This window comes from Octopus sinensis, linkage group LG10 (assembly GCF_006345805.1).
Source record: "Octopus sinensis linkage group LG10, ASM634580v1, whole genome shotgun sequence".
Taxonomy (NCBI): Eukaryota; Metazoa; Mollusca; class Cephalopoda; order Octopoda; family Octopodidae; genus Octopus; species Octopus sinensis.
This window is the reverse complement of record NC_043006.1, coordinates 17,641,387-17,665,148: the sequence shown is the minus strand read 5'-3', so window position 1 is coordinate 17,665,148 and position 23,762 is coordinate 17,641,387. Positions and strand designations below refer to the sequence as shown.

Sequence of the window (23,762 nt, the reverse complement as noted above, 5' to 3'; positions counted from 1 at the left end):
GTGGCAAGCTGGCAGAATTGTTAGCTTGCCAGGCAAAATGTCTAGAGGCCTTTCATCTATCTTTAAATTCTGAGTTCAAATTCTGCTGAGGTCAGTTTTGCTTTTCATCCTTTTGGGGTTGATAAAATAAGTACCAGTCAAACACTGGAGTCAATGTAATCAACTAACCCCTCCTCCAAAATTTCAGGCCTTGTGCTTATAGTAGAAAGTATTATTACTATTATTATTCACAAAAGTTAAAACAATTTTTGGGAAGTAATTTATTTTTAATTTACTTAAATCATAATGAAGATAAAACACATTTTTTCTTGCTCATTTATATATGAATATTATTTGCAAGAAAATATTAAAATTTCTGCTGAAGGCACAAGGCCTAAAATTTTGGGGGAGGGGACTAGTTGATTACATTGACCCCAGTGTTTCACTGACAATTTATCGACCCCAAAAGGATGAAAGGAAAGTTGACCTCAGTGGAATTTGAACTCAGAATGTAAAGACAGATGAAATGCCGTTAAGCATTTCACCCAGCGTGCTAACAATTTCGCCAGCTGACCGCCATGATAATAATAATAATAATAATAATTATAATAATAATAATAATAATAATAATAATAATTTCTACAATAGGCATAAGGCCTGAAACTTTAGACAAGGGAACTAGTTGATTATATTGACCCCAATGCGTAAATGGTACTTAATTTATCAATCTTGCAAGGATGAAAGGCAAAGGCAACCTCGGTGGAATTTGAACTCAGAACATAGCAACAGGTGAAATACCACTAAGCATTTCATCCAGCATGCTAACAATTATGCCAGCTCGCTGCCTTAATAATAATAATAATGATGATAATAATAATAATAATGATGATGATGATGATACTTCTTTCTACTATAGACACAAGGCATAAAATTTGTGGGGATGGAAATAGTTGATTACACTGAACCCATGCTTGACTGGTACTTATTTCATCAACCCCAAAAGAGATGAGTGGCAAAGCTAACCTTGGTGAAAATAATAACAACAACAACAGTTCAAGTTTTTGGCTCAAAGACTGTAGTTTTGAGAGGAAGGAGTTAATTGATATTGACCCTGAGACTTGACTGGTGCTTTATTATCAATTCTGAGGGGATGAAAAACAGAGTTGACCCTAGAGAGCTTTGAACTTAGAATGTAAAGAGATGGAACAAATGATGTAAAATTACTTTTTTCCTTTTCCTCCCAACTTTTTAATGATTCTGCTGGAAGCTATTTACTTTCTTAAGAAATGACACACACAGTTAAAAATCAATGCAAATAAACCTATAGTTTATACAAAACTATTGCGCGCACACACACACATACACGTATGCATGCATATGTAATATAACACAGACACATATGCACACATTGAACCATTCAACTTTCTCCCAAATACCTTTATGTCTGGCTAAGTTGTAAGTAAAAATAAGATTTTTTCCAAATGGACAGAACTCTTCTTTCCAATAGAGAAGTAAGTACAAAATACAAAGAGTATAAGATCTTGACATGGTCAATAAATTCTAACAATCTCCATTCACATTGGCAGAACAGTTCTGCAACTGTAGTTTTAATTGCTGTAACCAAAACAGCATAAGAATTACAATTACAGATCAAAACCTAACATCCCGAGGAAACCAAGACAACATTTGTACACTGAACCAATAGTCTTCTTCAAATTATATACAAGATTCCAAAAGTAAGACGTTAGTTTTACATTCTGATAGTACTTGCCGTTAAATGGCAAAGCAACCTAGGTTAATATCTTGAATAAAATATGAGTAGTTTATTCCATGCCAAGGTAAAGATGATCTATTTGCAGTCTCCGTTATTGGTGATAATAACTGTTTCATTACCATATTCCTGTCGAAATACATTACGTTTATTACAGTTTATTTTGAAAATAATGAAGAATTTAATAAAATAACTTTGTCATTATGCTAGTGTATAGAACATGAATTCACATAAAGTTTTTGATGGAAGATTTTTATTTCAATTACTTTAAAGCAGGAAGTTTATATGGTATAACCAAGAGCAGTCTTACACAGATTCTTATCAAAAGAACTAAATCCATTTCTATTCTTAGTTTACTGGAAGGGTTTAACTAAAAATTTATATTACTTGTCTTCTACAAAAAAGTTTTTTTTAATCTTAAAATAATAAAAAAATTGCTTAACCCTTTAGCATTTAGATTATTCTGTTAAAAGTAATGCTTATTCGTTCACGTTGTTTTGAATTAATCATGAATTATATAGTAGCGTTGAGATTCTGACAACGTGGTAGTGTATTTTTAGAATGATAGTGTAGGCTAAGCATGACGTGTTGGATTTGACCAGTTTGAACACAAAGAAGGTAGAATATTTTGGCTGGATAAGGCCAGTTTAAATGCTAAAGGGTTAAGGTAAGTTAACATGAGAAGAAAAAATATTTTAAAACAACTGAATTATCAGGTTATGTTTTAAGAAACTTCATTTACTTTTCAAAAGTATTTCTTACAAGAACCCAAACCATTAAATTCCAACTTATAGAACATATATAATGGTATAATAACACACATACAATACCTTTCTACATGTTATTATTTAGAATTCCATAGCTTGTCAAGAATAATTAATTTATCTATTTCTTTTATCTTTTACTTGTTTCAGTCATTGGACTGTGGCTGTGCTTGGGCATCACCTTAAAGGGTCTAGTCAAACAAATCAACCCATGTACTTGGTTTTTAAACCTGGTTCTTATTCTATCAGTCTCTTTTGCTGAACCACTACATGTCGGAATGTCCACAATCCAACACCGGTTACCAAATAATGGCAGGGGTCAAGCACAAAGACAGACAGACGCATACCTGACAGTCTTCTTTCAGTTTCCATGTACCAAAGCCACTTACTAGGCTTTGGTCAGCCTGGAACTATAGTAGAAGATACTTGCCCAAGGTATCATGTAACAGGATTGAACCCAAGACCACATGATTGGGAAGCAAACATTTTACCACACAGCCACACCTATTTATTTATTTGCTTGCTTATCTATTTATTTTGTTAAGCAAGAAATATTTCATTTTTTAAGGTTTGAAAATCAATCATTTTAAATAAATGTAAAACTAAAAAATAATCTCAAATATTGTTTATAACAATGTGAATTTAGTGAAAAAAAAAAACACTTTTATCTGAGGCTCTTTATTCTACTGATTAACGAAGAAAACCCAATAATCTTTAAAGTGGCTCAATCTAATTACTGGAGTTAAACTAATGAAATAAAATAACGCAACCAAGGACTTAAAATGATTTAAAACTGCTTGTGTTCACAAAATTAACATCATCTGAATAACAGAAGAGGAAAACAGTTTACACGGAAATAAAAGTACAAAGATTTAATTTCTTTAACAATCATAGGAAGACATAAAACTATTTCTAACACTGATGGGGGTTTTAGAACATAGAAATGGAGTATTTTTGTAAAATGTTTGGTGTTTAAATTATTTTTCACTTTATGAATTCATTTATTTTTTTAATTTTTGTTAACTATTATCACTTACTGAAGATCACTACGTAAAGAAAAGAAATTTCTATAGAGTGTGGCGTATATGTATAGGCACAGGCTTGGCTGTGTGGTGATGAACTTTGCATCTTAACCATACAGTTTTAGGTTCAGTCCCACAGCTTGGCAACTTGGGCAGCTGTCATCTATTATAGTCTTGAGCCTACAAATCCTTGTAATTGAATTTGATTGATAGGAACTAAAATAAACATATATATAAAAAGACACATGTCTGGCATGGCTCTGTGGTAAGCAGTTTGCTTCCCAACCACATGGATCCAGGTTCAGTCCGTCTCCATGGCACCTTAGGCAAGTGTTTTCTACTATAGCCTTGTGGGTGGATTTGGTTGATGGAAACTGAAAGAAGCCCATTGTGTGTGTGTGTGTGTGTATGTGTGTCTATGTTTATCCTCCTGCCATCGCTTGACAACCGATGCCGGCATGTTTATGCTCCTGTAACTTAGCAGTTTGGCAAAAAATTCCAATAGAAAAAGTACTGGGCTTACAAAGAATAAGTTCTAGGGTCGATTTGTTTGACTAAAGGCAGTGCTCTAGCATAGCTGCAGTTAAATGATTGAAACAAGTAAAAAGAAAGAAGAATATATATATATATATACATACATACACACACACACACACACACACACCATTTTTTATTTTCAATTTCGCACAGGTGCATTCTTTGTTTTTGATTTTGTTGACTACACAGGGTCAGTTGGGGACCATCTATGAGAAAAACAGTACCATGACACAATCCATGCTGCTAGAAATTTGGAAATGAGATCCTGTACTTCTTGGCATTTGTACCAGAAGCTCCAATATAAACATTTTAGAGTATCTGGATATCAATCTGAGGATAGTGCAGAGGATTTGGAAAGAGCTGCAGGAATCTAATTGTAATTACAAAGGTATGGCAGCTTGGAAAACTTGCTTTGATCGATCTGATAAGAAAAGAACTCTTGAATTTCTTGGTGAGTTCCAGGCCATGATTGACAATGATTCCTCCAAGTTAATCAGGTCCATCATCAGGGACATAGAAGTATCTGAGTTTATTATCAGGCAGGTAGTGCATGAAGACATTTGGTATTCCTCATACAAGATGAGAAAGGGGCAATTTTTATCACAAGCCATCAAGAACAAGAGGAAAGACCGCAGCATAAAGCTTTTCAACAAACTCAAGCATCCCCTCCAACCTAACATACTTTGGTTTTCCCCAGGCAAGAAAAAATTCTGCCAGGATCAGATGGGGAACACACAGAACAACTGGTGGCTTGCCATGTCTCCAAAACATGTACCGAGAATGATAAAAATTAAACATCCAGTCAACAATATGGTGTTTGGAGTCAGCACTAGTGATGGTGACGTTATGCTTCCATTTATCTTCCCACATGGCCTCAGACTCAACACAGAAACCTACATCAAGTGCCTGGAGAAGGTAGTGCTGCCCTAAGTCAAGAGGGTGACTGATGGAAAACCCTATGTCTGGCAACAGGGCTCTGTACTATGCCATACGAGCAGGAGAACCCAGTCATGGCTGTCATTTCTGCGACCACATCATCCCTAACATCTGGCCAACTAACTCCCCAGACTGCAACCCCCTTGATTATTATGTGTGGGGCACAGTTGAGCAAGAAACCAACAAAACTCCTTGTAACACCAAAGATGAACTGAAGGCAAGGATTAAGGCATTGACCAACCAGAAGTGTTGCAGGATGTATGGAGGTATGGATGTCTGTATGTATGTCTATTTTCGGCATATTTAGCATTAGAATTTTTTTTTCTTTTGCCCTTGTTTTTAAGTTGTTTATGTATGTATGTATGTATGTATGTATGTATATATGTATGTGACTATTTTGAAATTGTGTCAGCTCTATGCGAGTATCACTGTCATATAAGCAGTGCAATCCATTTCCAACATTCTGCATAAACATGTCTGGCCATAGGGTAATATTACTTTGCTTGGAAATAAGTGAGGGTTGATAACAGGAAGGGAACTAGCTCAATAAACCTTGCCTGACCCATGCAATCACAAACAAGTCGATTTTAAAAAGCAATGATGAAAAACCTACAATACTGATGATACTATGACACTCAAATACATACACACAGACAAACACTCTCTATGGCATTAAGCATGAAATAAAACCTACAAAAGAACAACTTCAAAATATTGAGTTGAAAGCTGAAAGTGAATTTATAGACATTCTCAAATGAGCTTTCTTTTATAGACGAGAAAACAGATATATGCGAGTATTGTTCTGTAATGTTGTGATCTGCACTGAATTATGAGAAGGTAATTTTCTTTTCTTAATATGATGTAAAAAAAGAAGTAATTTAATCTGGAGATAGAAAAGATATTTAGCTCAATTAGGTTTAATGTAACCTAGAATAATGTCTTGTCTTGTATCATGGCTCAACCCTTTTGTTATAAAATTTCTATTGAAATTGATTTTAAAATAACAAGGAATTTAGTAAAGTAACTCATTATTAAACTGGTGTTTAGAACAGAGACATGAAGTTTGTATCATAGAGCCAAGGGACATCTCAGTTATGCCATAAAAAGGATAATAGACGTAAGAATGTTCAAGAAGTTAGTATTCTTTTCTAACAATAACTTTCTTGATTTACAAGTATATATATATTCTTTGATTGTCATTTTTCTTGTTTTCTCGAAATTAAGCAACAAGGTCAGAGAAGGCGTAATGAGGAGGAAGTAAAGGAAAAGAAAAACCATTTGTGACCAATCTTATACACCAGTGGTTCTCAACCAGAATACAAAAGAATCTCAGGGGTCCATATAAGATTTTGTTGTTGAAATTTATGAACAATAAAATCAGTAATACACAAAACAACAATACACATAATATTTTAACACTTTTTTTACAAAATTGTTAACAATGATAATTACAAAATATAATAGGATTTTTTAAACAGCGATTGGTTATGAGGGCCCTGAATAAAATAGGAACGAAAGGGGACATAGATAAAAAATGGTTGAGAACCATTGTTCTAAGCCCATGAAGAAATTTGGTAAAATAGCTCAGAAAGCCAATTGTGGGAAAATAGTAACCAGATGATGCTAATAAAAGATCACACAGACATCAAAGTAATCGTGTAAATATCAAAAAGAAATTCTTAAGTACTTGAAGATCTTAAAATTATTAACGAAGAGATGGAATATAATAGTTTAATACACACTTTTACCTTTTTAGTAAATTGGGTAAATCCTACAGCCATAAACATTAAATCCCAGTCAAGGTTGGAAGCCATTCTTCTGATTTGTGAAGCTTCACAGTAAAACTTCAATGCAAAACTGACAAGACAGCCCTATGAAATAAACTAACAAGTTCCCAACTCCTGTAATGGATACTGGCAGCATTTCTAACAGGTTGTCTTTACGAACAAAGCTTCTTCCTTTTTTTTTTTTTTCATTGTTTTTGGTTGTTGTTGTTGTCTCTTTCATTACACTTTCTTAGTAATTTGTAAGCAGAAAACTTTTTCCCTTGCAACAACAAATAACTAATTAGGTCACCAACTCTTAAACAAGAAGGAAAAATGATAAGGTTTCACTAAATTATAGTTGCTTGAGAAAAATGAAGCTAATAAAAATTTGGAATGAAGATGACAGTTGGAAATACTTATTTCAAAGACATAAAAGGTGACTGTAATCATACTGATTTGTGGCACAAGGCCAGAAATATAATTGGTTTTCGCTTCTTTTTTTTTTCTGTGGTGGTGGTGAGAGAATAGGTTATTACATTCTTCTATGTTTAAGAGATGAGGAATTATGTACATTATTTACATTCGATGGATATTTGTCCTCGTCTTGTTTGTTGTTAACCACTACGCCATATGTCCATGGGCACATGGCATAGTGGTTAAGAGCGAGGGCTACTAACCCCAAGATTCCGAGTTTGATTCCAAGCAGTGACCTGAACAATAATAATTAACATCGAAAAATACCTTAGGAATGAGAACTCAGGTTCAAAATTTCCCCAAGACACCTGAAGAAGGTTGGAGAGTATATCAGCCGAAACACTGTGTTAACAACAAACAGGATGAGGACAAATATCCGTCAAATGTAAATAATGTAAATAAGGTTATTATATTGTTACTAGTACTTGACTGGTTCTTATTACACAATTCAAGAAGGATAAAAAGCAAACTGACCCCAACAGGATTTGAACTCAGAATGTAAAGGAAGGCATTTTTTTTTTTGTCTGCCAGTTTACCAACCCTGCCAAGCCACCAGTTTGAATATCTATTTGAGAGAATAGATATGGAAACTTTACTTGAGAATAATATTTCAAAATTTAAAGAGAGTTTCACAAAAACCAGTTCCTGAAGAATGAGGAGACAACATGTCCGTGGGCCAGAGACCAATATGTCTCCATTAGTAATTGAATGCTAGTTCCCTGAGTGGGCTTTCTCTGGCTGCCACCCACAATATCTGTGTGTGTGTAGAGCAGTGGCACTGCCCTATGGCCCTTGCTCGAGTCATAACCCTTTATATACTTAGATACCGAAGACCACTTTGGTTCTAAAATACAAACTTCATATTTAGAGTGATCTAAACTTTCATCAGAATTTCCTGTTAATTTATGTTCCAGACACCAAAGAGTCGTTTTAATAAATTCTTTAATATTTTCAAAATTGGTAGGAACAAAAGGTGGTGTATTTGTTTAGAAATAGGCGAACAAAAGGATTAATGGAATAAATTGATGCACTCAATAGATCGGAGTCGAACTCAGATTTTACATGGAGTGAAAAGTTTATGAATGCTGGGATTTAAAATGCTAGATGGAGAGGAAGATGTCAGAGATGCAAGATTGAAAAGTGTATTTGATCTGCGCAAAGCAGGTCAGCAGAATGAAATGGATATAAAATTGATGATGATGTTGATGTTCATGATGGTGTTGATGTTTATGATGATATACTCTTTTACTCTTTTACTTGTTTCAGTCATTTGACTGCGGCCATGCTGGAGCACCACCTTTAATCGAGCAACTCGACCCCGGGACTTATTCTTTTTGTAAGCCCAGTACTTATTCTATCGGTCTCTTTTGCCGAACCGCTAAGTAACGGGGACATAAACACACCAGCATCGGTTGTCAAGCAATGCTAGGGGGACAAACACAGACACACAAACACACATACATACATATATATATATATATATATATATATATATATATATATATATATATATATATACGACAGGCTTCTTTCAGTTTCCGTCTACCAAATCCACTCACAAGGCATTGGTCGGCCCGGGGCTATAGCAGAAGACACTTGCCCAAGATGCCACGCAGTGGGACTGAACCCGGAACCATGTGGTTGGTTAGCAAGCTACTTACCACACAGCCACTCCTGCGCCTATATATGTATGCTTTAGCTGCAGAAACAATGCCAAAGCAGACATAGAACCTGGCAGAGCCCTCTCACTTGACTTCTTGTCAAACAGTCCAGCCCATGTCAGCAGGAAAATAAGGACATTAAATGATGTTCACCATATATCATTTAATATACACAGTTTACAAAAGAGTTACTAATATTTCCATGCTTTAAAGATACAATAAATTAACAAATCTATTGTAAATTGTGTAAATTAAATTATATTTATCTCTCACAGAACAGTATTATTTTTGTTGATCTGACCTATTGAGACCTCCTTCGGTCATGACTGACCGTGGGATTGCACCTAGAAAGTTACCCTCCCAGGCACAAGTCTGGGCAAAGTTGTTTATGGAAGACCAGCAGTCGCCCATGCATACCAGCCTCCCCTCTCCACGCCACCAGTGTTATCCAAGGGAAAGGCAACGGCCGATACAGCTTGGCACCAGTGACGTCACAACTCATTTCTACAGCTGAGTGAACTGGAGCAACGTGAAATAAAGTGTCTTGCTCAAGAACACACCACGCAGCCCAGTCCAGGATTCGAACTCACAACCTCATGATCATAAGCTCGACACTCTAACCATTGAACCATGCGCCTATAAAGGAACTATAAACTATATATGTGTATGCACGTGTGTGTTTATACTCACACACACATGCAGATGCAAGAAGGTGGTTAAGAAGCTCATTCAGAATTTTGTGGTTCCCAGTTCTATCCCATCTTAAGTAAATGTCTTCCAAATTATGGCCCAGGCAAGTGAAATTTGTGGTTGACAGAAAACAGGCAAAAACCCATTATGTGCATATTAGCAAGGAATTGCTGATAAATTGGTACATTGAGCAAAAGTACCTAGTGGTATTTATTCCATGTCATTTACTCCCCTTTAAACCAAGGTGTTCTTAGCCGTTTAATAAAAAGAGATTGGAGAAAAAAAAAGCATCACACAAAGGACTAGGATCAATATAACCATCGAAAAACTGAGAAACTACTGCTCCGGTATGGTCCCAATTAAATGACCGAAACGAATAGAACATACAGCCAATTGTGCTTAATTGCATAATAGATAATGATATGATTCAGTTAATTGCGTTACTATTCAAAGCATGGAACCATGCAGCATCAAATTTATGTGAATTTGATTGGCTAAATGCATAAGGAAATAACATACATTACAATTAAGTGAATTTTTTTTTTTTTTTACAAATTCTAAGTAAAAAAAATGTTACAAATTCTAAGTAAAATAAAAAGCAAAGAAAAATGGTGAAATAAAATTGAACATTAGATTTGATTTCAGTGATTCTGTAAACTTCGGTTTTCATGATGAGCTTAAGTGACAGTCGTTAGTGGAACATGTTTACAAGCTGACCAATGTCAGAAGAGTCAAATGTATTTCAAGTCTTAGAATTTCAATGAATTGCAAGCTTTCTGAAGTTGAGATCCTTGTTTAATTTTATCTTGTTTTTTTAAATTGTGTAATAAATTTCTTCAATAAAATAACTCTTCATTGCAAATAAAATTTGTAAAATATCTTTTTTTTATTCCTTCTTCACTCAAGCAATGAATATGTGCTTGTCTCTAATCAGTCCAATAAATTTCTAATTAATCATATCAACGTAATTCTAGTTGTAATTCAAAGTATGTGACACAGAAATTTGACCGAGCTTGGCTAACAGAAGAAGATCAAAAGAGTAACATGCTGATATACTCCTTTTATTCTTTCACCTGTTTCCGTCAGTTTAGCATGACCATGCTGGGGCATCATCTTGAAGGGTTTAATTCAACTGAAACATTACTATGCTTTTTGTTTTTTTCTTTTTAAATCTGGTACTTACTCTATCAATCACTTACTCTATCAATCACTTTTGCCACAAACTGATACCTATAGGGATGTAAACAAACCAACACCAATTATCAGGTGATACGGCAAACACAAAGACACATACATGCACACATACACATCATCATCATTTAGCATCCATTTTCCCTGCTGGTATGGGTAAGACGGTTTGAGTGGAAGTAATAAGCCTGAGAAGCTGCACCAGGCTTCAGTGTGTTTTAGTTTGGTTTCTATGGCTGGATGCCCTTCCTAACACCAGTGTACTGGGTGCTTCCTATGAGTCACTGGCACAGGTGCCTTTCACATGTATCATATATTCGAAGATCGACACAGCAGGCATTTCATCAGCACCGCTTTTATCTCTTCCCTGCTCCACCCAAGTCACCCACCAACCTCTCTTCGAAAACCTGAATAGCCATAATTAACCCCTCTACAACAAGAAACTTGTTCTGCTCTGGCCCCTTCTCTCATACTTTAGCCCCTCATCTGGTGGTGCAAAACAAACAAACAGACAAAAAAAAAAAGCACTCCGTACATGCTATAAATTTATTGGTGTTAGGAAGGGCCATAGAAGCTATGCCAAAATAGACAGTGGAGCATGATACAGTTCTTGAACTCTGGTTCCTGTCAAATGTCCAACCTTACTTAAAATGGACAGATGATGATGATGATGTTGGTGGCAAGGGTGATGGTAGTGATGATACAGAACAGGTTTCCTCACAGTTTTATACAGCATTGATTGGTTCAAGATTATAGCAAAGGACACTTGTCCAAAGTGGCATGCAGTAGGACTGAACCCCCAAACCACCTGGTTGCAAAGTGAGCTTCATAATCACACAGCCATGCCAAACCCCTTGGACAGGATAGAATATATATGAATAGAATGTACACAAAAAAAAAAAAACTGGAATTCCATAATTTATCACAAACTATGCACATTAAGTTAAACGGCTAAGAATTTCAAATAACGAGGCTTTTAAAGAGAATAGATTACACATACATTGACACACATGCATATTCAATAATTTAACATTTCACTTTCAAAATCTCAACTCTCCCACTAAGCTAAAATTCTGTGTGTGTGTGTGCATAATACACACACAATCACACACACACACACACACACACACACACACACATTAAAACATCTGGAAGACGAGCTTCTTCAAAGTAAAATTTAGACGTAATCTGTTGCCTAATTTAAGACCACCACCTAGCTTTTATGGTAGATTCAGTAGAGGCCAGTCTGTGCAAAGAACTAGGTGTGGTTTTCATTATGGAAGCTATGAAAATACAAGTGTGTACAATCATATTCAACACATTTGTGTACACTTGGACAGGGAAAGACCTTTTGCTGCAAAACCAATGTCGGGAGAAAATTTATAGCCCAGTGTGGTTTTAGATGTGTACACACTGGGCTGTAAATGACATAATTGAATTATAGGATGCACATAATTCTGCTTTGTCATGCTACATCATCATCATCATCATCATCATTTAGCGTCTGTTTTCCATGCTAGCATGGGTTGGACGGGTCAACTGGGGTCTGTGAAGCTGGAAGGCTTCGTCAGGCCCAGTCAGATCTGGCAGTGTTTCTACGGCTGGATGCCCTTCCTAACGCCATCATTTAATGTCTGTTGTCCATTCTGGCATGAGTTGGACAGTTTGACTAGGGCTAGTAAGCTGAGGGGCTGCACCAGACTTCAGTCTAACATGGCATGGTTTCTATGGCTGGATGCCCTTCCTAATGCCAACCACTCCAAGAGTGCAATGTGTGCTTTTACATGCCACTGGCACAGGTGCCAGTTGCATGACACTAGTATCTGCCATGACTACAATTTCACTTAGCTTGATGGGCCTTCTTTTCAAAGTTATTTTACTAAATTCTTTGTTATATATAAAGTAACTGAAAGAAACACAGTGCATCTCAAAATAAATACAGTAACGAAAGGGTTATATTAAAAAAAAAAAAAAACATGGATGCATTGTAACAAACTGAATGGATTACACTAAAGGTAAACCATAGAAAGCAAAAATTAAGAAATAAGAAAAAATTTTGAAGTATCATGAATGTCATATTGAAATAGTTATTTTAACATGCCAGCAATAAAGAAATCTATTCAGACACATCTATTTATTGCTATACCAACAATAATTAGATTTTGTGGCAGTTCAGCCCTAGGTCAGATATGATCAAGCAGATATGACAGAAAACATTCCAGCCATAACCACCTATTTTGATTTTTAATAAATTATATCCAGGACAACATTATTAAATGTATCATTTTAAAATTCAGTAGGATGAGAGTTGAGGGACATTTGGTCGCTGTTTCTAGCATGTAAAAACTCCATAATTTGGCTTGTAATAGTGGAAATAGTGAAATCGATTAACATGTCTATCAACAGAATAAGGCCACGTGTTGCTGAGCTAAATTGCTACATTATAATAGTTTAATTACATCACAACATGTCTTGAATTGATATCCTGCTGACCAAATTTTGCCTTTCATCCTTCTGTAGTTGATAAAATAAGTGGAAGACGTTAAGCTTCTTTTCAATATTTGATGTTTCCTTCAATAGCACCTAAGTTTAATAGCCAGAGAAAAGAAAAATTTCTGATATGATATCTGAACAGTCAAGAGATACTGAGAGAAATAGAATACATCAGGCAAGTGTTTCAACTCTGAACTCCAGATATTCTGATAATACCTCAAGTTGGAGAGTTTCTCTTGTATCAAAAGAACTGCATCCTTTGCTGTTATCACATACTTTATATACTTTGATCACACTTTCCATTTTATTCTCCCTGTCATTTATGTAAATCCCCACCCAAATTGTTTTCTGTCCTTGTGATATCCCCCATATCTATGTCCCTATGGCTGATAAAAAGAAATTACTATTATTATTATAAAGTTGATTGAATGAATCATTAAAATATCAAAAAAAAAAAAAAAGAAGTTTTTTGTTATGATTTGCTTCTTAACATTCTATGTTCAACACCGACTGGGGTTAAATTTGTCTTTGTCCTCCAGGGCTGATAAAATGTACCAGTCCAGAACTAGGGTTGAATTAGTCCTTAAATGGCAGACATTATCAAAAGAAAGTGAATATTTTACAGCAGTTTTTGATAATGGGACTGTAAATTTTATTTCATCAGTGAGAGATTAACTATTATTGCAGATTTTGTATTGATTTAAAGAGAAAATAAAGAGATATTTTTATATTTTGCTTATTTGGCACACTTATTCATGCAACCCTTTCCCACTGTTTAAGGATAAATTAACTAATCTTTCCATCCAAGTTTCTGGCCTTGTGCCTGAAATAATTATTATTAGTAGTAGTATTTGTAGCTGAGAGGATTTTGCTCAGCCCAGGGCCTATAATATGAAACATTGCCCAAAGCACCACACAATGGGACTGAACCTAAAACCATTGCTTTCAAAGTGAACTTTTTAATCACACAGCCCCATTCCTGCACCCAAAATAATAATGACAACAATCAAAAGACAGATATATAATCCAGTAAAGGTGAATCTTACACATCAACAAAGAATAAAAAGAAATGATTTCTTTTATAGCGATAGAAAAAGAAATAGTTTTACATGATGTCTAACAATAGTGAAAGAAAAGTTTGGAAGGGATTAACAGATATTACTGCCAAGAATACGACAGACAGGAAATAAAGCTCCAGTTTTCAGTGGCATAACAACACAAACAATAAATATAACAGACATATTGCTGGGAATGATATGTGAAGTACTAAACATGTAATGTTGTTAGACAACTGACAAGGAAAAGTTCAATAATCTCAGTAAATGTAATAAAGATGTTGATGATTTTTGGAAACATTCTAGCAAAGTGAAATTTATTTGATAGCAGACTGAAACGCCAGGCTAAATTCATCCAAAGCAATAACAAACCAAAGACCTGCTTAAATTCACCATCATTTAACATTTACTTTTCCATGTCTGCATGGGTTAGACAGAATTTGCTGAGGCAGATAATCAATGGTCTTCCTGTCACCAACCCTCATCTGTTTCCAAGCAACATAATATTTTCCTATAGCTAGACATGGTTTTCACACAAAACTGGAAACAAACAATCTTGCTTGTATTATTATTATTATTATTATTATGATGATGATGATGATGATGATGATGATGCTCATTTACGATCACCATGCAATGTCTACACACACAACAGGTTTCTTTCAGTGTCTGTCTACCAAAGCCACTCACAAGATTTTGGTCAACTTAGGGCTACAGTAGAAAACACTTGACCAAGGTGCTGTACGGTGGGATTGAACTGAAGACCACGTAGTTGAGAAGCAAGCTCCTTACTAGCGCAGCAGTGCTTGTACTAATGATAAATATTGGTTTAAAATTTTGGCACAAGGTCAGTAATTTTGAGGGAGGAGGTAAGTCAATTACATTGACCTCAGTATTCAACCGGTACTTATTTTATTAACCCTGAAAGAATGACAGGCAAAGTCAACCTTGGCGGGATTTGAACTCACAGCATAAAATCAGACAAAATGCCACTAAGCATCTTGCCTGGCATGTTGACGATTCTGCCAGCTTGCTGCCTTACTGATGATAAATATTGATAAGATATGTTACAATCCCAGATTTTGCTAATGCATTTATTGCAATTTATTGTCAATTATGGAGAAACTTTATGTAATAGAGACACTTCCTAACTATTATATTGAATATCTGCTATCGACACTGATAAAGTTTCATTTCTGATGACAACTTAGGGTGATCATTTTTTCTTTTTTTATTCATATACCTTGAGATAAAATACATTCTCTGTTAGCAATCTCACAACTAAATATGATCTTACTTAGGCAATGATACAATTCCATTATGGAAAATCACTGAGATGATTCCAATATACAGAGTGAAAAAGAGAGAGAGACATTAAATTTTATGACAGACCATGTTATATTGTCACAGAGAACGATATACATTGTTGAAGAAAATGTATTGTGGCATATCATAGATCCTGTTTCTTCCATTTACAAAAAAATACCCAAATATTCTCAATATTCACAAATGGCAACGTACGAGACAAACATCATATGTCAGTTGTGTTATTTTACAAGCACAAACACTAATCAAACGTGAATGATCATAATACAAAATTATGAATCTGCATTTGTAAAAATGCACCTGAGTTTTCACATTGCAATGAAATCTACTGTCAGCTTAATATATACTCAGGTGTATACAATGAGATAAGAAGCCAATACATATATATTCATGTCATCAATATTGAATACTGTTTCATAGTTTATCTAGTGCAATATTTGATATTTCAAGCGAAATGAAAATAATATTCACAACATATTTCACACTTAGATATTGTTCGGTTTAAACCAGATAAATATTACAACACAAATCTGGTCACTTGGTTATGAAGCTTCCAGAGGAGTCAGTCATTGGTCAACTGCATATTTGATAGTACCAAGGACCACAAAAGATTACTGGAAATTTTCTTGTTGCATATGTCTTTTACACACACACACACACACACACACACACACACACACACACACACACATGTGGGCATATGCCTGGATGATTAAGAAGTTTGCTTCACAACCACTAAGTCCCAGCTTCAAGCCCTCTGCCTGGCATCTTGGGCAAATCCATCTCTATAACCCTGGCTTGACTCCTTATGTGCGAAATTAGGCAGATAGAAACTGTATAGGAGCTCCTCAGGCGGATTGTTCTTGGAATACTCATCCACTCACATGTATAAAGAATAAGTCCTGGGGTCGATTTGCTCAACTAAAGGTGGTGCTCCAACATGGCCACAGTCTCAAATGACTGAAACAAGTAAAAGAATATGAGTATGTGCTTATGCTGGTCTAAAGACTGGTTTTGTTGTTAATGACCTGTAACTTTTAACAAACAAATTTCTGAAATATGGAGCACACTGAAAAAAGTACTGGGGTTAATTTAATTGAGTGAAACCCTTGAAGGTAAAACCCCAGAATGGCTGCAGTTAATGACAGAAACTAAATAAAGAGCTAAGGAATAAAATAGTATTATATATAATTTACAGAAATCAGTCAACTAAAGCAGGTCTTGAAATGTGAACAGTGAAGTGCTATACTCCAAGACTTATGTTCGGTTTCAGTTATATTCACAACCTCATGGCGTTAGGAAGGGCATCCAGCTGTAGAAACTCTGCCAGATCAAGATTGAAGCCTGGTACAGCCATCTGGTTCACCAGCCCTCAGTCATTCGTCCAACCCATGCTAGCATGGAAAGCAAATGATGATGATAATGATATAATATATTTATTATCCCACCCCCGCTTATATAATAAACGACAATAAACATGATATGGAAGGATTTCATATGACTTAGATAGAAATGAATAAATTTGCATTAAATTTTGCTCTTGACACATTTATAAGTTTTGAAGCAAATTGTTTAAGACATTTATTTAATATTTCCGTTTTCTTTAAAAGGTGTAAATTAATTTATAAAATATGAATAAATGCTGAAAATTTGTTTTATGCTTTAATTTGTAAAAAGTAAGCGCAAGCAAAGCAAAATTGCCAAGTATGCTCTTATGAAGCAAAATGCACAGAAATATCTACCTTCTTATGAAGTTTATACCAAATGTGTATGGCAAGCCTCAATGCAGCTGGCATGAGAGGGAAACACATGATAATACTATAGATGTTTTCAGACTGAAGGTTAGGTGCTGAAAATTACTTATTCCTGGGTAATAATAAGTGCAACAGCAATAGCAACAATCCCTTGCATGGTTGGAAAAATAAAATTTGACCCAGGAACAAACTGAAAATAATTTGATAATAACAAACTTAACATAATGATTAGAAGTATTATAAAAAAGAAAAAATATTGGAATGTTTATAAAAAAGATGTATGTGCATGTGTGTGACAGAGAGAAAGAGAGGGAGAGAGAGAGATTATTTGGATGAATTTAGATGTTTGCAATTAAAATTTGTCACTAAACAATAGTACTGATAAAGAAGTGATTAAGTCTACAGACTTTAGATAAGCCTCACGTGTATGCCTTAACCCTTTGGTAACTAACCCAGCTGAAACCGGCTCTGGCTCTGTAGTACATATGTCTTATTTTCATAAGTTTTGAATAAAAATCTTCCACCAATTTATACTCCTAACACTAGCTTAATGATAGCTAAGTTATTTTACTAAATTTTGTTATATTTGAAATAAGTGAAAGAAACACAGAGCATCTCAAAATAAATACAGTAACGAAAGGGTTAAGTAAGGGGATTTAGTGATTCTCTTTGAAACAAACCTGCCCACTAAGATCCCTAGTTCTCTGATACAAAACTTTCTGCTTTAACCCTTTTGATTACAACCTACATGACATCACTCTTGATTCTATGATACAAATTTCCTGATTTGAAGTGATCTAAATTGAAACCTTTCATCAAACTTTCATGTTAATTTATGTTCCAAAAAACATCAGCTTTATGATGACAGTTATATTTCTAAATTCATCATTATTTCCAAAATTAATTAGGAAAAATAAGGCAGTGTATTTTAACATAAATATTTTAACATGACATGAGGTAAAGAGATTTTATTTTAATTTCACTTTTCAATCCAAATTTCAAGAATCTTTTGTTACATTCCAAACACCAACATAATTTGGGAAAAGTTAGCTTAAAAAATCCCTCCAAATCCTCGATTATTTCAGAATTAGGTGAAATACACTGGGAGCACATTTTATTTTAGATTTAAGCTTTGAAAGGGTTAACTAAAGTAAAAGAATTACAACCAGAAACTGAATAAAAAAAATTTTAAAAAAACATTTATTTTAATGCCATAAGGGTCACTGTACACATATATGGATGCACTTTTCAATAATGTAAAACAAACATTTAAATGGAAAACTGTCAATATATTTGATATTTGCAGTGACAGAAGGAGTGTAGGTTTCTACTATCAAAACCAAATCATATTCACATCTTTTACACTGACATTTTAACTTCTTTAACAACTGTTGATCGTAATCATTGAACTTTTAACCCTTTTACAATATTTCTGTTAAAATACACTGTACTTGTTTGAATTAATTTTAAAGGTAATGAAGTATTTACTAAAATAATCTTTTGTCATTATTAAGTTGATGTTTGGAGCATAAATTAGTAAAGAAATTTTAATGGAAGGTTTTTAATTCAGCCCTTTAGCATTTAAACTGTGTGGTCTCAGGTTCAGTTCCATTGCACAACCCCTTGAGCAAATGGCATCCACTATGACCCCAAGCCTTGTGAGTGGATTTGGTAGATGTAAACTGAAAGAAGACTACTGTGTGTAACTTTGTTCTATATCTCATGATGGTTGTGAATGAGTGGTATGTCATACAAGCAAGCGAGCTGGCAGAAACGTTAGCACGCCAGGCGAAATGCTTAGCGGTATTTCGTCTGCGTTACGTTGTGAGTTCAAATTCTGCCGAGGTCGACTTTGCCTTTCATCCTTTCGGGGTCAATAAATTAAGTACCAGTTACGCACTGGGGTCGATGTAATCGGCTTAATAACTATGTCTGTCCTTGTTTGTCCCCTCTGTGTTTAGCCCCTTGTGGGTAAAAAAGAAATAGGTATGTCATACAAGCAATGTTGTTTGTCTTTAGTCTTCTGTGGAAAATATGTCTGACTCAGGGAAATATTAACTAGATTGGAAACAAGTAATGGTTGCCAACAAGAAGGACATCTGGACATAGGAATTTACCTCAACAAATTCTGTGTAACCCATGCAAGCATAGGAAAAGCGGATGCTAAATGATGAATGATCATGATTTAACAGTATTTACGGTGCATTATCTAAAATCATATGTAACCAAATATTCATAATAAAGACGGAATACTGCTAAACCTGTGACAAATTCTACTGCAACTCATCTCACTGTAAGCAAAGCTTTAGTAAAGTAAGACTGCAGTGGCTTTAAAACAGTCAAGATTATTTGATTTTCAAGGAATCTTTAGAGTTTATGTATCAAGAAAGCTTACTGAAATCCACTACAGAAATAAGACAAGCTGTCAGCTTAAGATTAACAAAACAGACGAATCTGCATCAAGAATAATTTAAAGATATCTAATGTTTCTGAATAAAATTATACATATTTTTTTTGTTGTCGTTTATAAATAATAATAGGTTTTGTTAAATGCTACTGCAATAATTCTTAAATTGATGCATTCCATATGATTTCCCCAGCAACATCAAACTACATATTTCAAGAATCAAAGCAAAGAAAATTATATTAGCATGATCTAACCAAAATCGGAAGGCAAAGTTTACAAGTGAAACAATATATCTTGATTGACAATTTACATAACTTAAGGCATCTTATAACCATTACCCGTGATTATTATGATTACACGCTACAGAAGAAAAAAAAGAAAAAAATGAAATAACACTGTTTTCCTACAACACCGTAATTTAAAAATCAAATTCTGACTTGCAACTGCAAACAGATTATTGCTTTAGGAACTAAAAAAATACAAAACAAAACATACTCTACCTTGTATATAGAAATAGATAATTTACCATTATTGATATACGAAAAAAGTAGTAAGATATGCCTAAATGTTTTTGGGTATCATCCGGAAAGAGAGAGATGCATAAAACAGACAATCCGAGTATCAATGAGGAGGTAATAAGAACATCAATAACCAAGCACATGTCTTGTTTAGTCAGGTGGCAAGATGGCAAGGAAATTAAAATAAAACAGCATACAGGATAAGCTAAAAGGATGAATGTTATCATCAGATCATTAGATAATCATTATAGTGTAATGCAATCTATATATTGTGCTTTAGGCGAAACATTGAAATATTTAGTTATATTCCAAATTTTCACTCAAATAATAAGCAAACAATACAACAGCTATTATATAGATTTATTCATTTGCTATTTTCAACTTATCCTTTGACCTTCATGAAGCAACTATTTTGCATTTCTTTTTTTTTTTTTTCTTCTTATAGTTTATAGAATTGACGAGAGGAGATTAACAAAACAAATACAGTTATATATGAGTAGTAAACTGTATAATCTTCTTTATGACATAATTCTCAACATTACAATATATTGTAAAAATTATATCATGACTGACACTAAACTGGTGATAGTGATCAAAGTAAATAATAAGTTGAAAATAAATAAAAAAAAAAAAACAACATTTTTCCATGCACCTAATAAACTGTTGAAAGTGCAATTTGATTATTGAAATGATAAATTTCAACTTGTCTCTAAACCCAAGTAAATTACTGGTTTATAATTATGAAGTCATCATCATCTTTTAATACCTATCTTCTATGGTTACATGGGTTGGATGGTTTGAGAGAATCTGATGAGTTAGAGAACTCTTTATAGTTCCAATGTCTGTTTTGGCATGGTTTCTACTATTGGATGCCCTTCCAAATGCCAACCAGTGAACTGTGGTATTTTATCCATAGTATCCCGGATAAAACAGAAAGTAAATTCTACTATATGAGATATTTGACTAGGTACCTAGTTATTTTATTCACACTATGAAGGGAGTCTTTAAAGGCTCACAACAAAATACTAAATATCATAATGCAAGCATTTGGTGCAGTGCAGTACCCTACTTTATTAGCTATTTATATCAAGCTTGATAATGACAATCATTTCTCTTGCCCAGTCAGTTCTAAGGTCTTGTTCTTAGATAAATAAAAAGCCCTAAGTTCATGAAATTAACTGTAGTAAATTGCATATTTTTTAGAACACTGGAAAACAAATACCTAAGAAGATAGGATTTGAAACACACAATAATACCACATTATATACAAGAAAGCGTTTAGGATCTCTGGCACAGCCATATAGAAATTTATTCCTTAATAACATACAGAAGAGAATATAACATACAAGCTTGCCCATTAGGTGGCTTGCTGATTTTCTAATTTACTTCACCATTTTCTTCTTTGAAAGAATCATGAATGCCCAGAATATTCTATAATATTGATGAATATAAAGCAATATGATGACTATAATGGAATTTAATTTACCAATTTTACCTTTCAATCTGATCATATGGACAAGAAAATTAGTAAGAGGGGATGCCCTGGATTTTCCTGTTAGTGCATGAGCTAACAATTACTAAATCTTAAATCCATATACAATTACAATTATCAAATTACATCATTTTCCAGATAATCCATATCAGTTTTGCAAGCTTTTCACTTATTTTTTTAGATGTGCAAAACAACTGAAAAGATTTAACTCATTAACTTCTGGATTGGACGTATTGAAATTATACGAAAGCATTCATTTAAAAGACAATTTATCTCAAAGTGTAGAGAGAAAACAAAAGAGGAAGAAATACAGGAAGTAAATCAGAAGCAAAAAGACAATAGCAGTTACTTTGCAAAGAGAAAAGACAGTCCATAAGAACACCATGTTATTGAAGAATTTAAAAAGGAAATTAAGTCTCATGATAAAAGGAAATTATTCAGATGTTATTCATAAGATTCTTGGACATTTAGGGATTGGGAGACTCAAAGTCTGAATAGTTTTCACGGAAATAGATAATGCTACCAGCTAGATCGATAATTCTATCCTTGAATTTGATTTTCTTACAAACCAAGCTTTTGTATTTTTGTCATAATGGTCCAGGCATATTTCAAAGTCTAATAAGGAAAAAGATATATAAAATTCTGTTTATTGTAAATGCTACCGCTCACAAATTCATAAAGCCCGGGCTTAGACTGCAGTCACTGTAGCAATTTGGAGAGATAAATTTCTCCTTGTATAGACTAGTCATGCTCACCATGTTAAGTGAGAATGGGTGGAATATTTCTGTAAACGGATTCCATTTCTATTTAAAAGTAATCAGCTTGTAAATTAAGAGTGGATTTTGTTGTCAGCCAATTATGAGATTTACACTGAGGTATGATAAAGTGTAAAGTGGTTTAAGTAAATTTGGAATTCCTCTACATATGGATGGGTTAGTATTCTAACCATAAAATATAAAAGAATATCTCAGAAGGGTCATTATGCCAACAATAAACACACACTGGTGCAATTTCACTTCTTTAATATTATTCACCCATTGGTTAGCTGTTTAACCAACTAACTGATTGTTTCATTAATCATTTGATCAATCAATCAATCGGGTGTGACCTCAAAGTAACCTGGAGTGGAGAGGGCATGTCATTGAAGAGGTCATGAATGATGACAAAAGGATTTTGGTTACCATAACAGATTGATTGGTTGACCAAATGAACAATCAAATCAATTAGTTAGCTGATTAGGTAGCAAACCAATTGAGGAATAATAATAAAAAAGTGTAAGTTAACCAGTGCATGTGTTTATTACTGGTATAATGATCCTCCTAAGATACAACAAAATTTATTTCAACACATGAGTTGAACTCTTACAAATGAAATTCAAAAACAAAATATAAAAGTGTATTTATTTTCTTTAACATAGAGAGCCTTCAATGGAGCAAATGGATAATAGCCTTATCACCAGTAAGTCTATAGAGCAACTAAAAGTGGCAGCATAGGCTACTGTAAGCAACATTCCCAAAATTTTTACATCTCTTCCAGGCAGCCTTTACAACTGGACTATAGAGAATTGGAGAAAAAAAAACAATTAAGACAGGATAAACTTAACCCTTTAGCATTCAAACCGGCCATATCTGGCCAAAATACTTAACCTGTTTTATATTGAAACTGACCTCTCACCTCAGCCCTACCATGTCATTCTAAAACTAAGAAATCACATCACTGAAATCTCTAAACTACAAGATAATGTATGATTAATTCAAACCATTTTAAATAAACAAACATCACATTTGACAGAATAATCTGAACACTAAATGGTTAATGTGTTAGTCCACCCGTCTATTTTCAAGCCAACGAGGGAAGCCTCTATGTGGTTGCTCAACTTTCTTAAACTGGCTAAATCTGCCTCACATCACACACGCCACACTGTCTTAA

At 34.2% G+C, this 23,762-nt stretch overlaps 1 protein-coding gene across 11 annotated transcripts in view; it reads right to left on the bottom strand.

Moving 5' to 3' along the window:
* Nucleotides 1-23,762, bottom strand: part of LOC115216453 (transient receptor potential cation channel subfamily M member 3) — an 841,279-nt gene that overhangs the window by 318,833 nt on the left and 498,684 nt on the right. Inside the window, exon 1 of one of the 11 annotated variants that reach the window (XM_036506317.1) lies at nucleotides 20,324-20,421. The exons of 9 other annotated variants lie outside the window; for them this stretch is intronic. Coding sequence is in view for 1 of the 2 variants with exons in the window: in XM_036506324.1 (XP_036362217.1) it covers nucleotides 17,405-17,473 (69 nt within the window). In the remaining variant the exon portion in view is untranslated. Of the gene's footprint in view, nucleotides 1-17,404; nucleotides 17,489-20,323; nucleotides 20,422-23,762 lie in introns of those variants that run through there. One more of the 11 variants, XM_036506324.1, reaches the window with a different exon arrangement.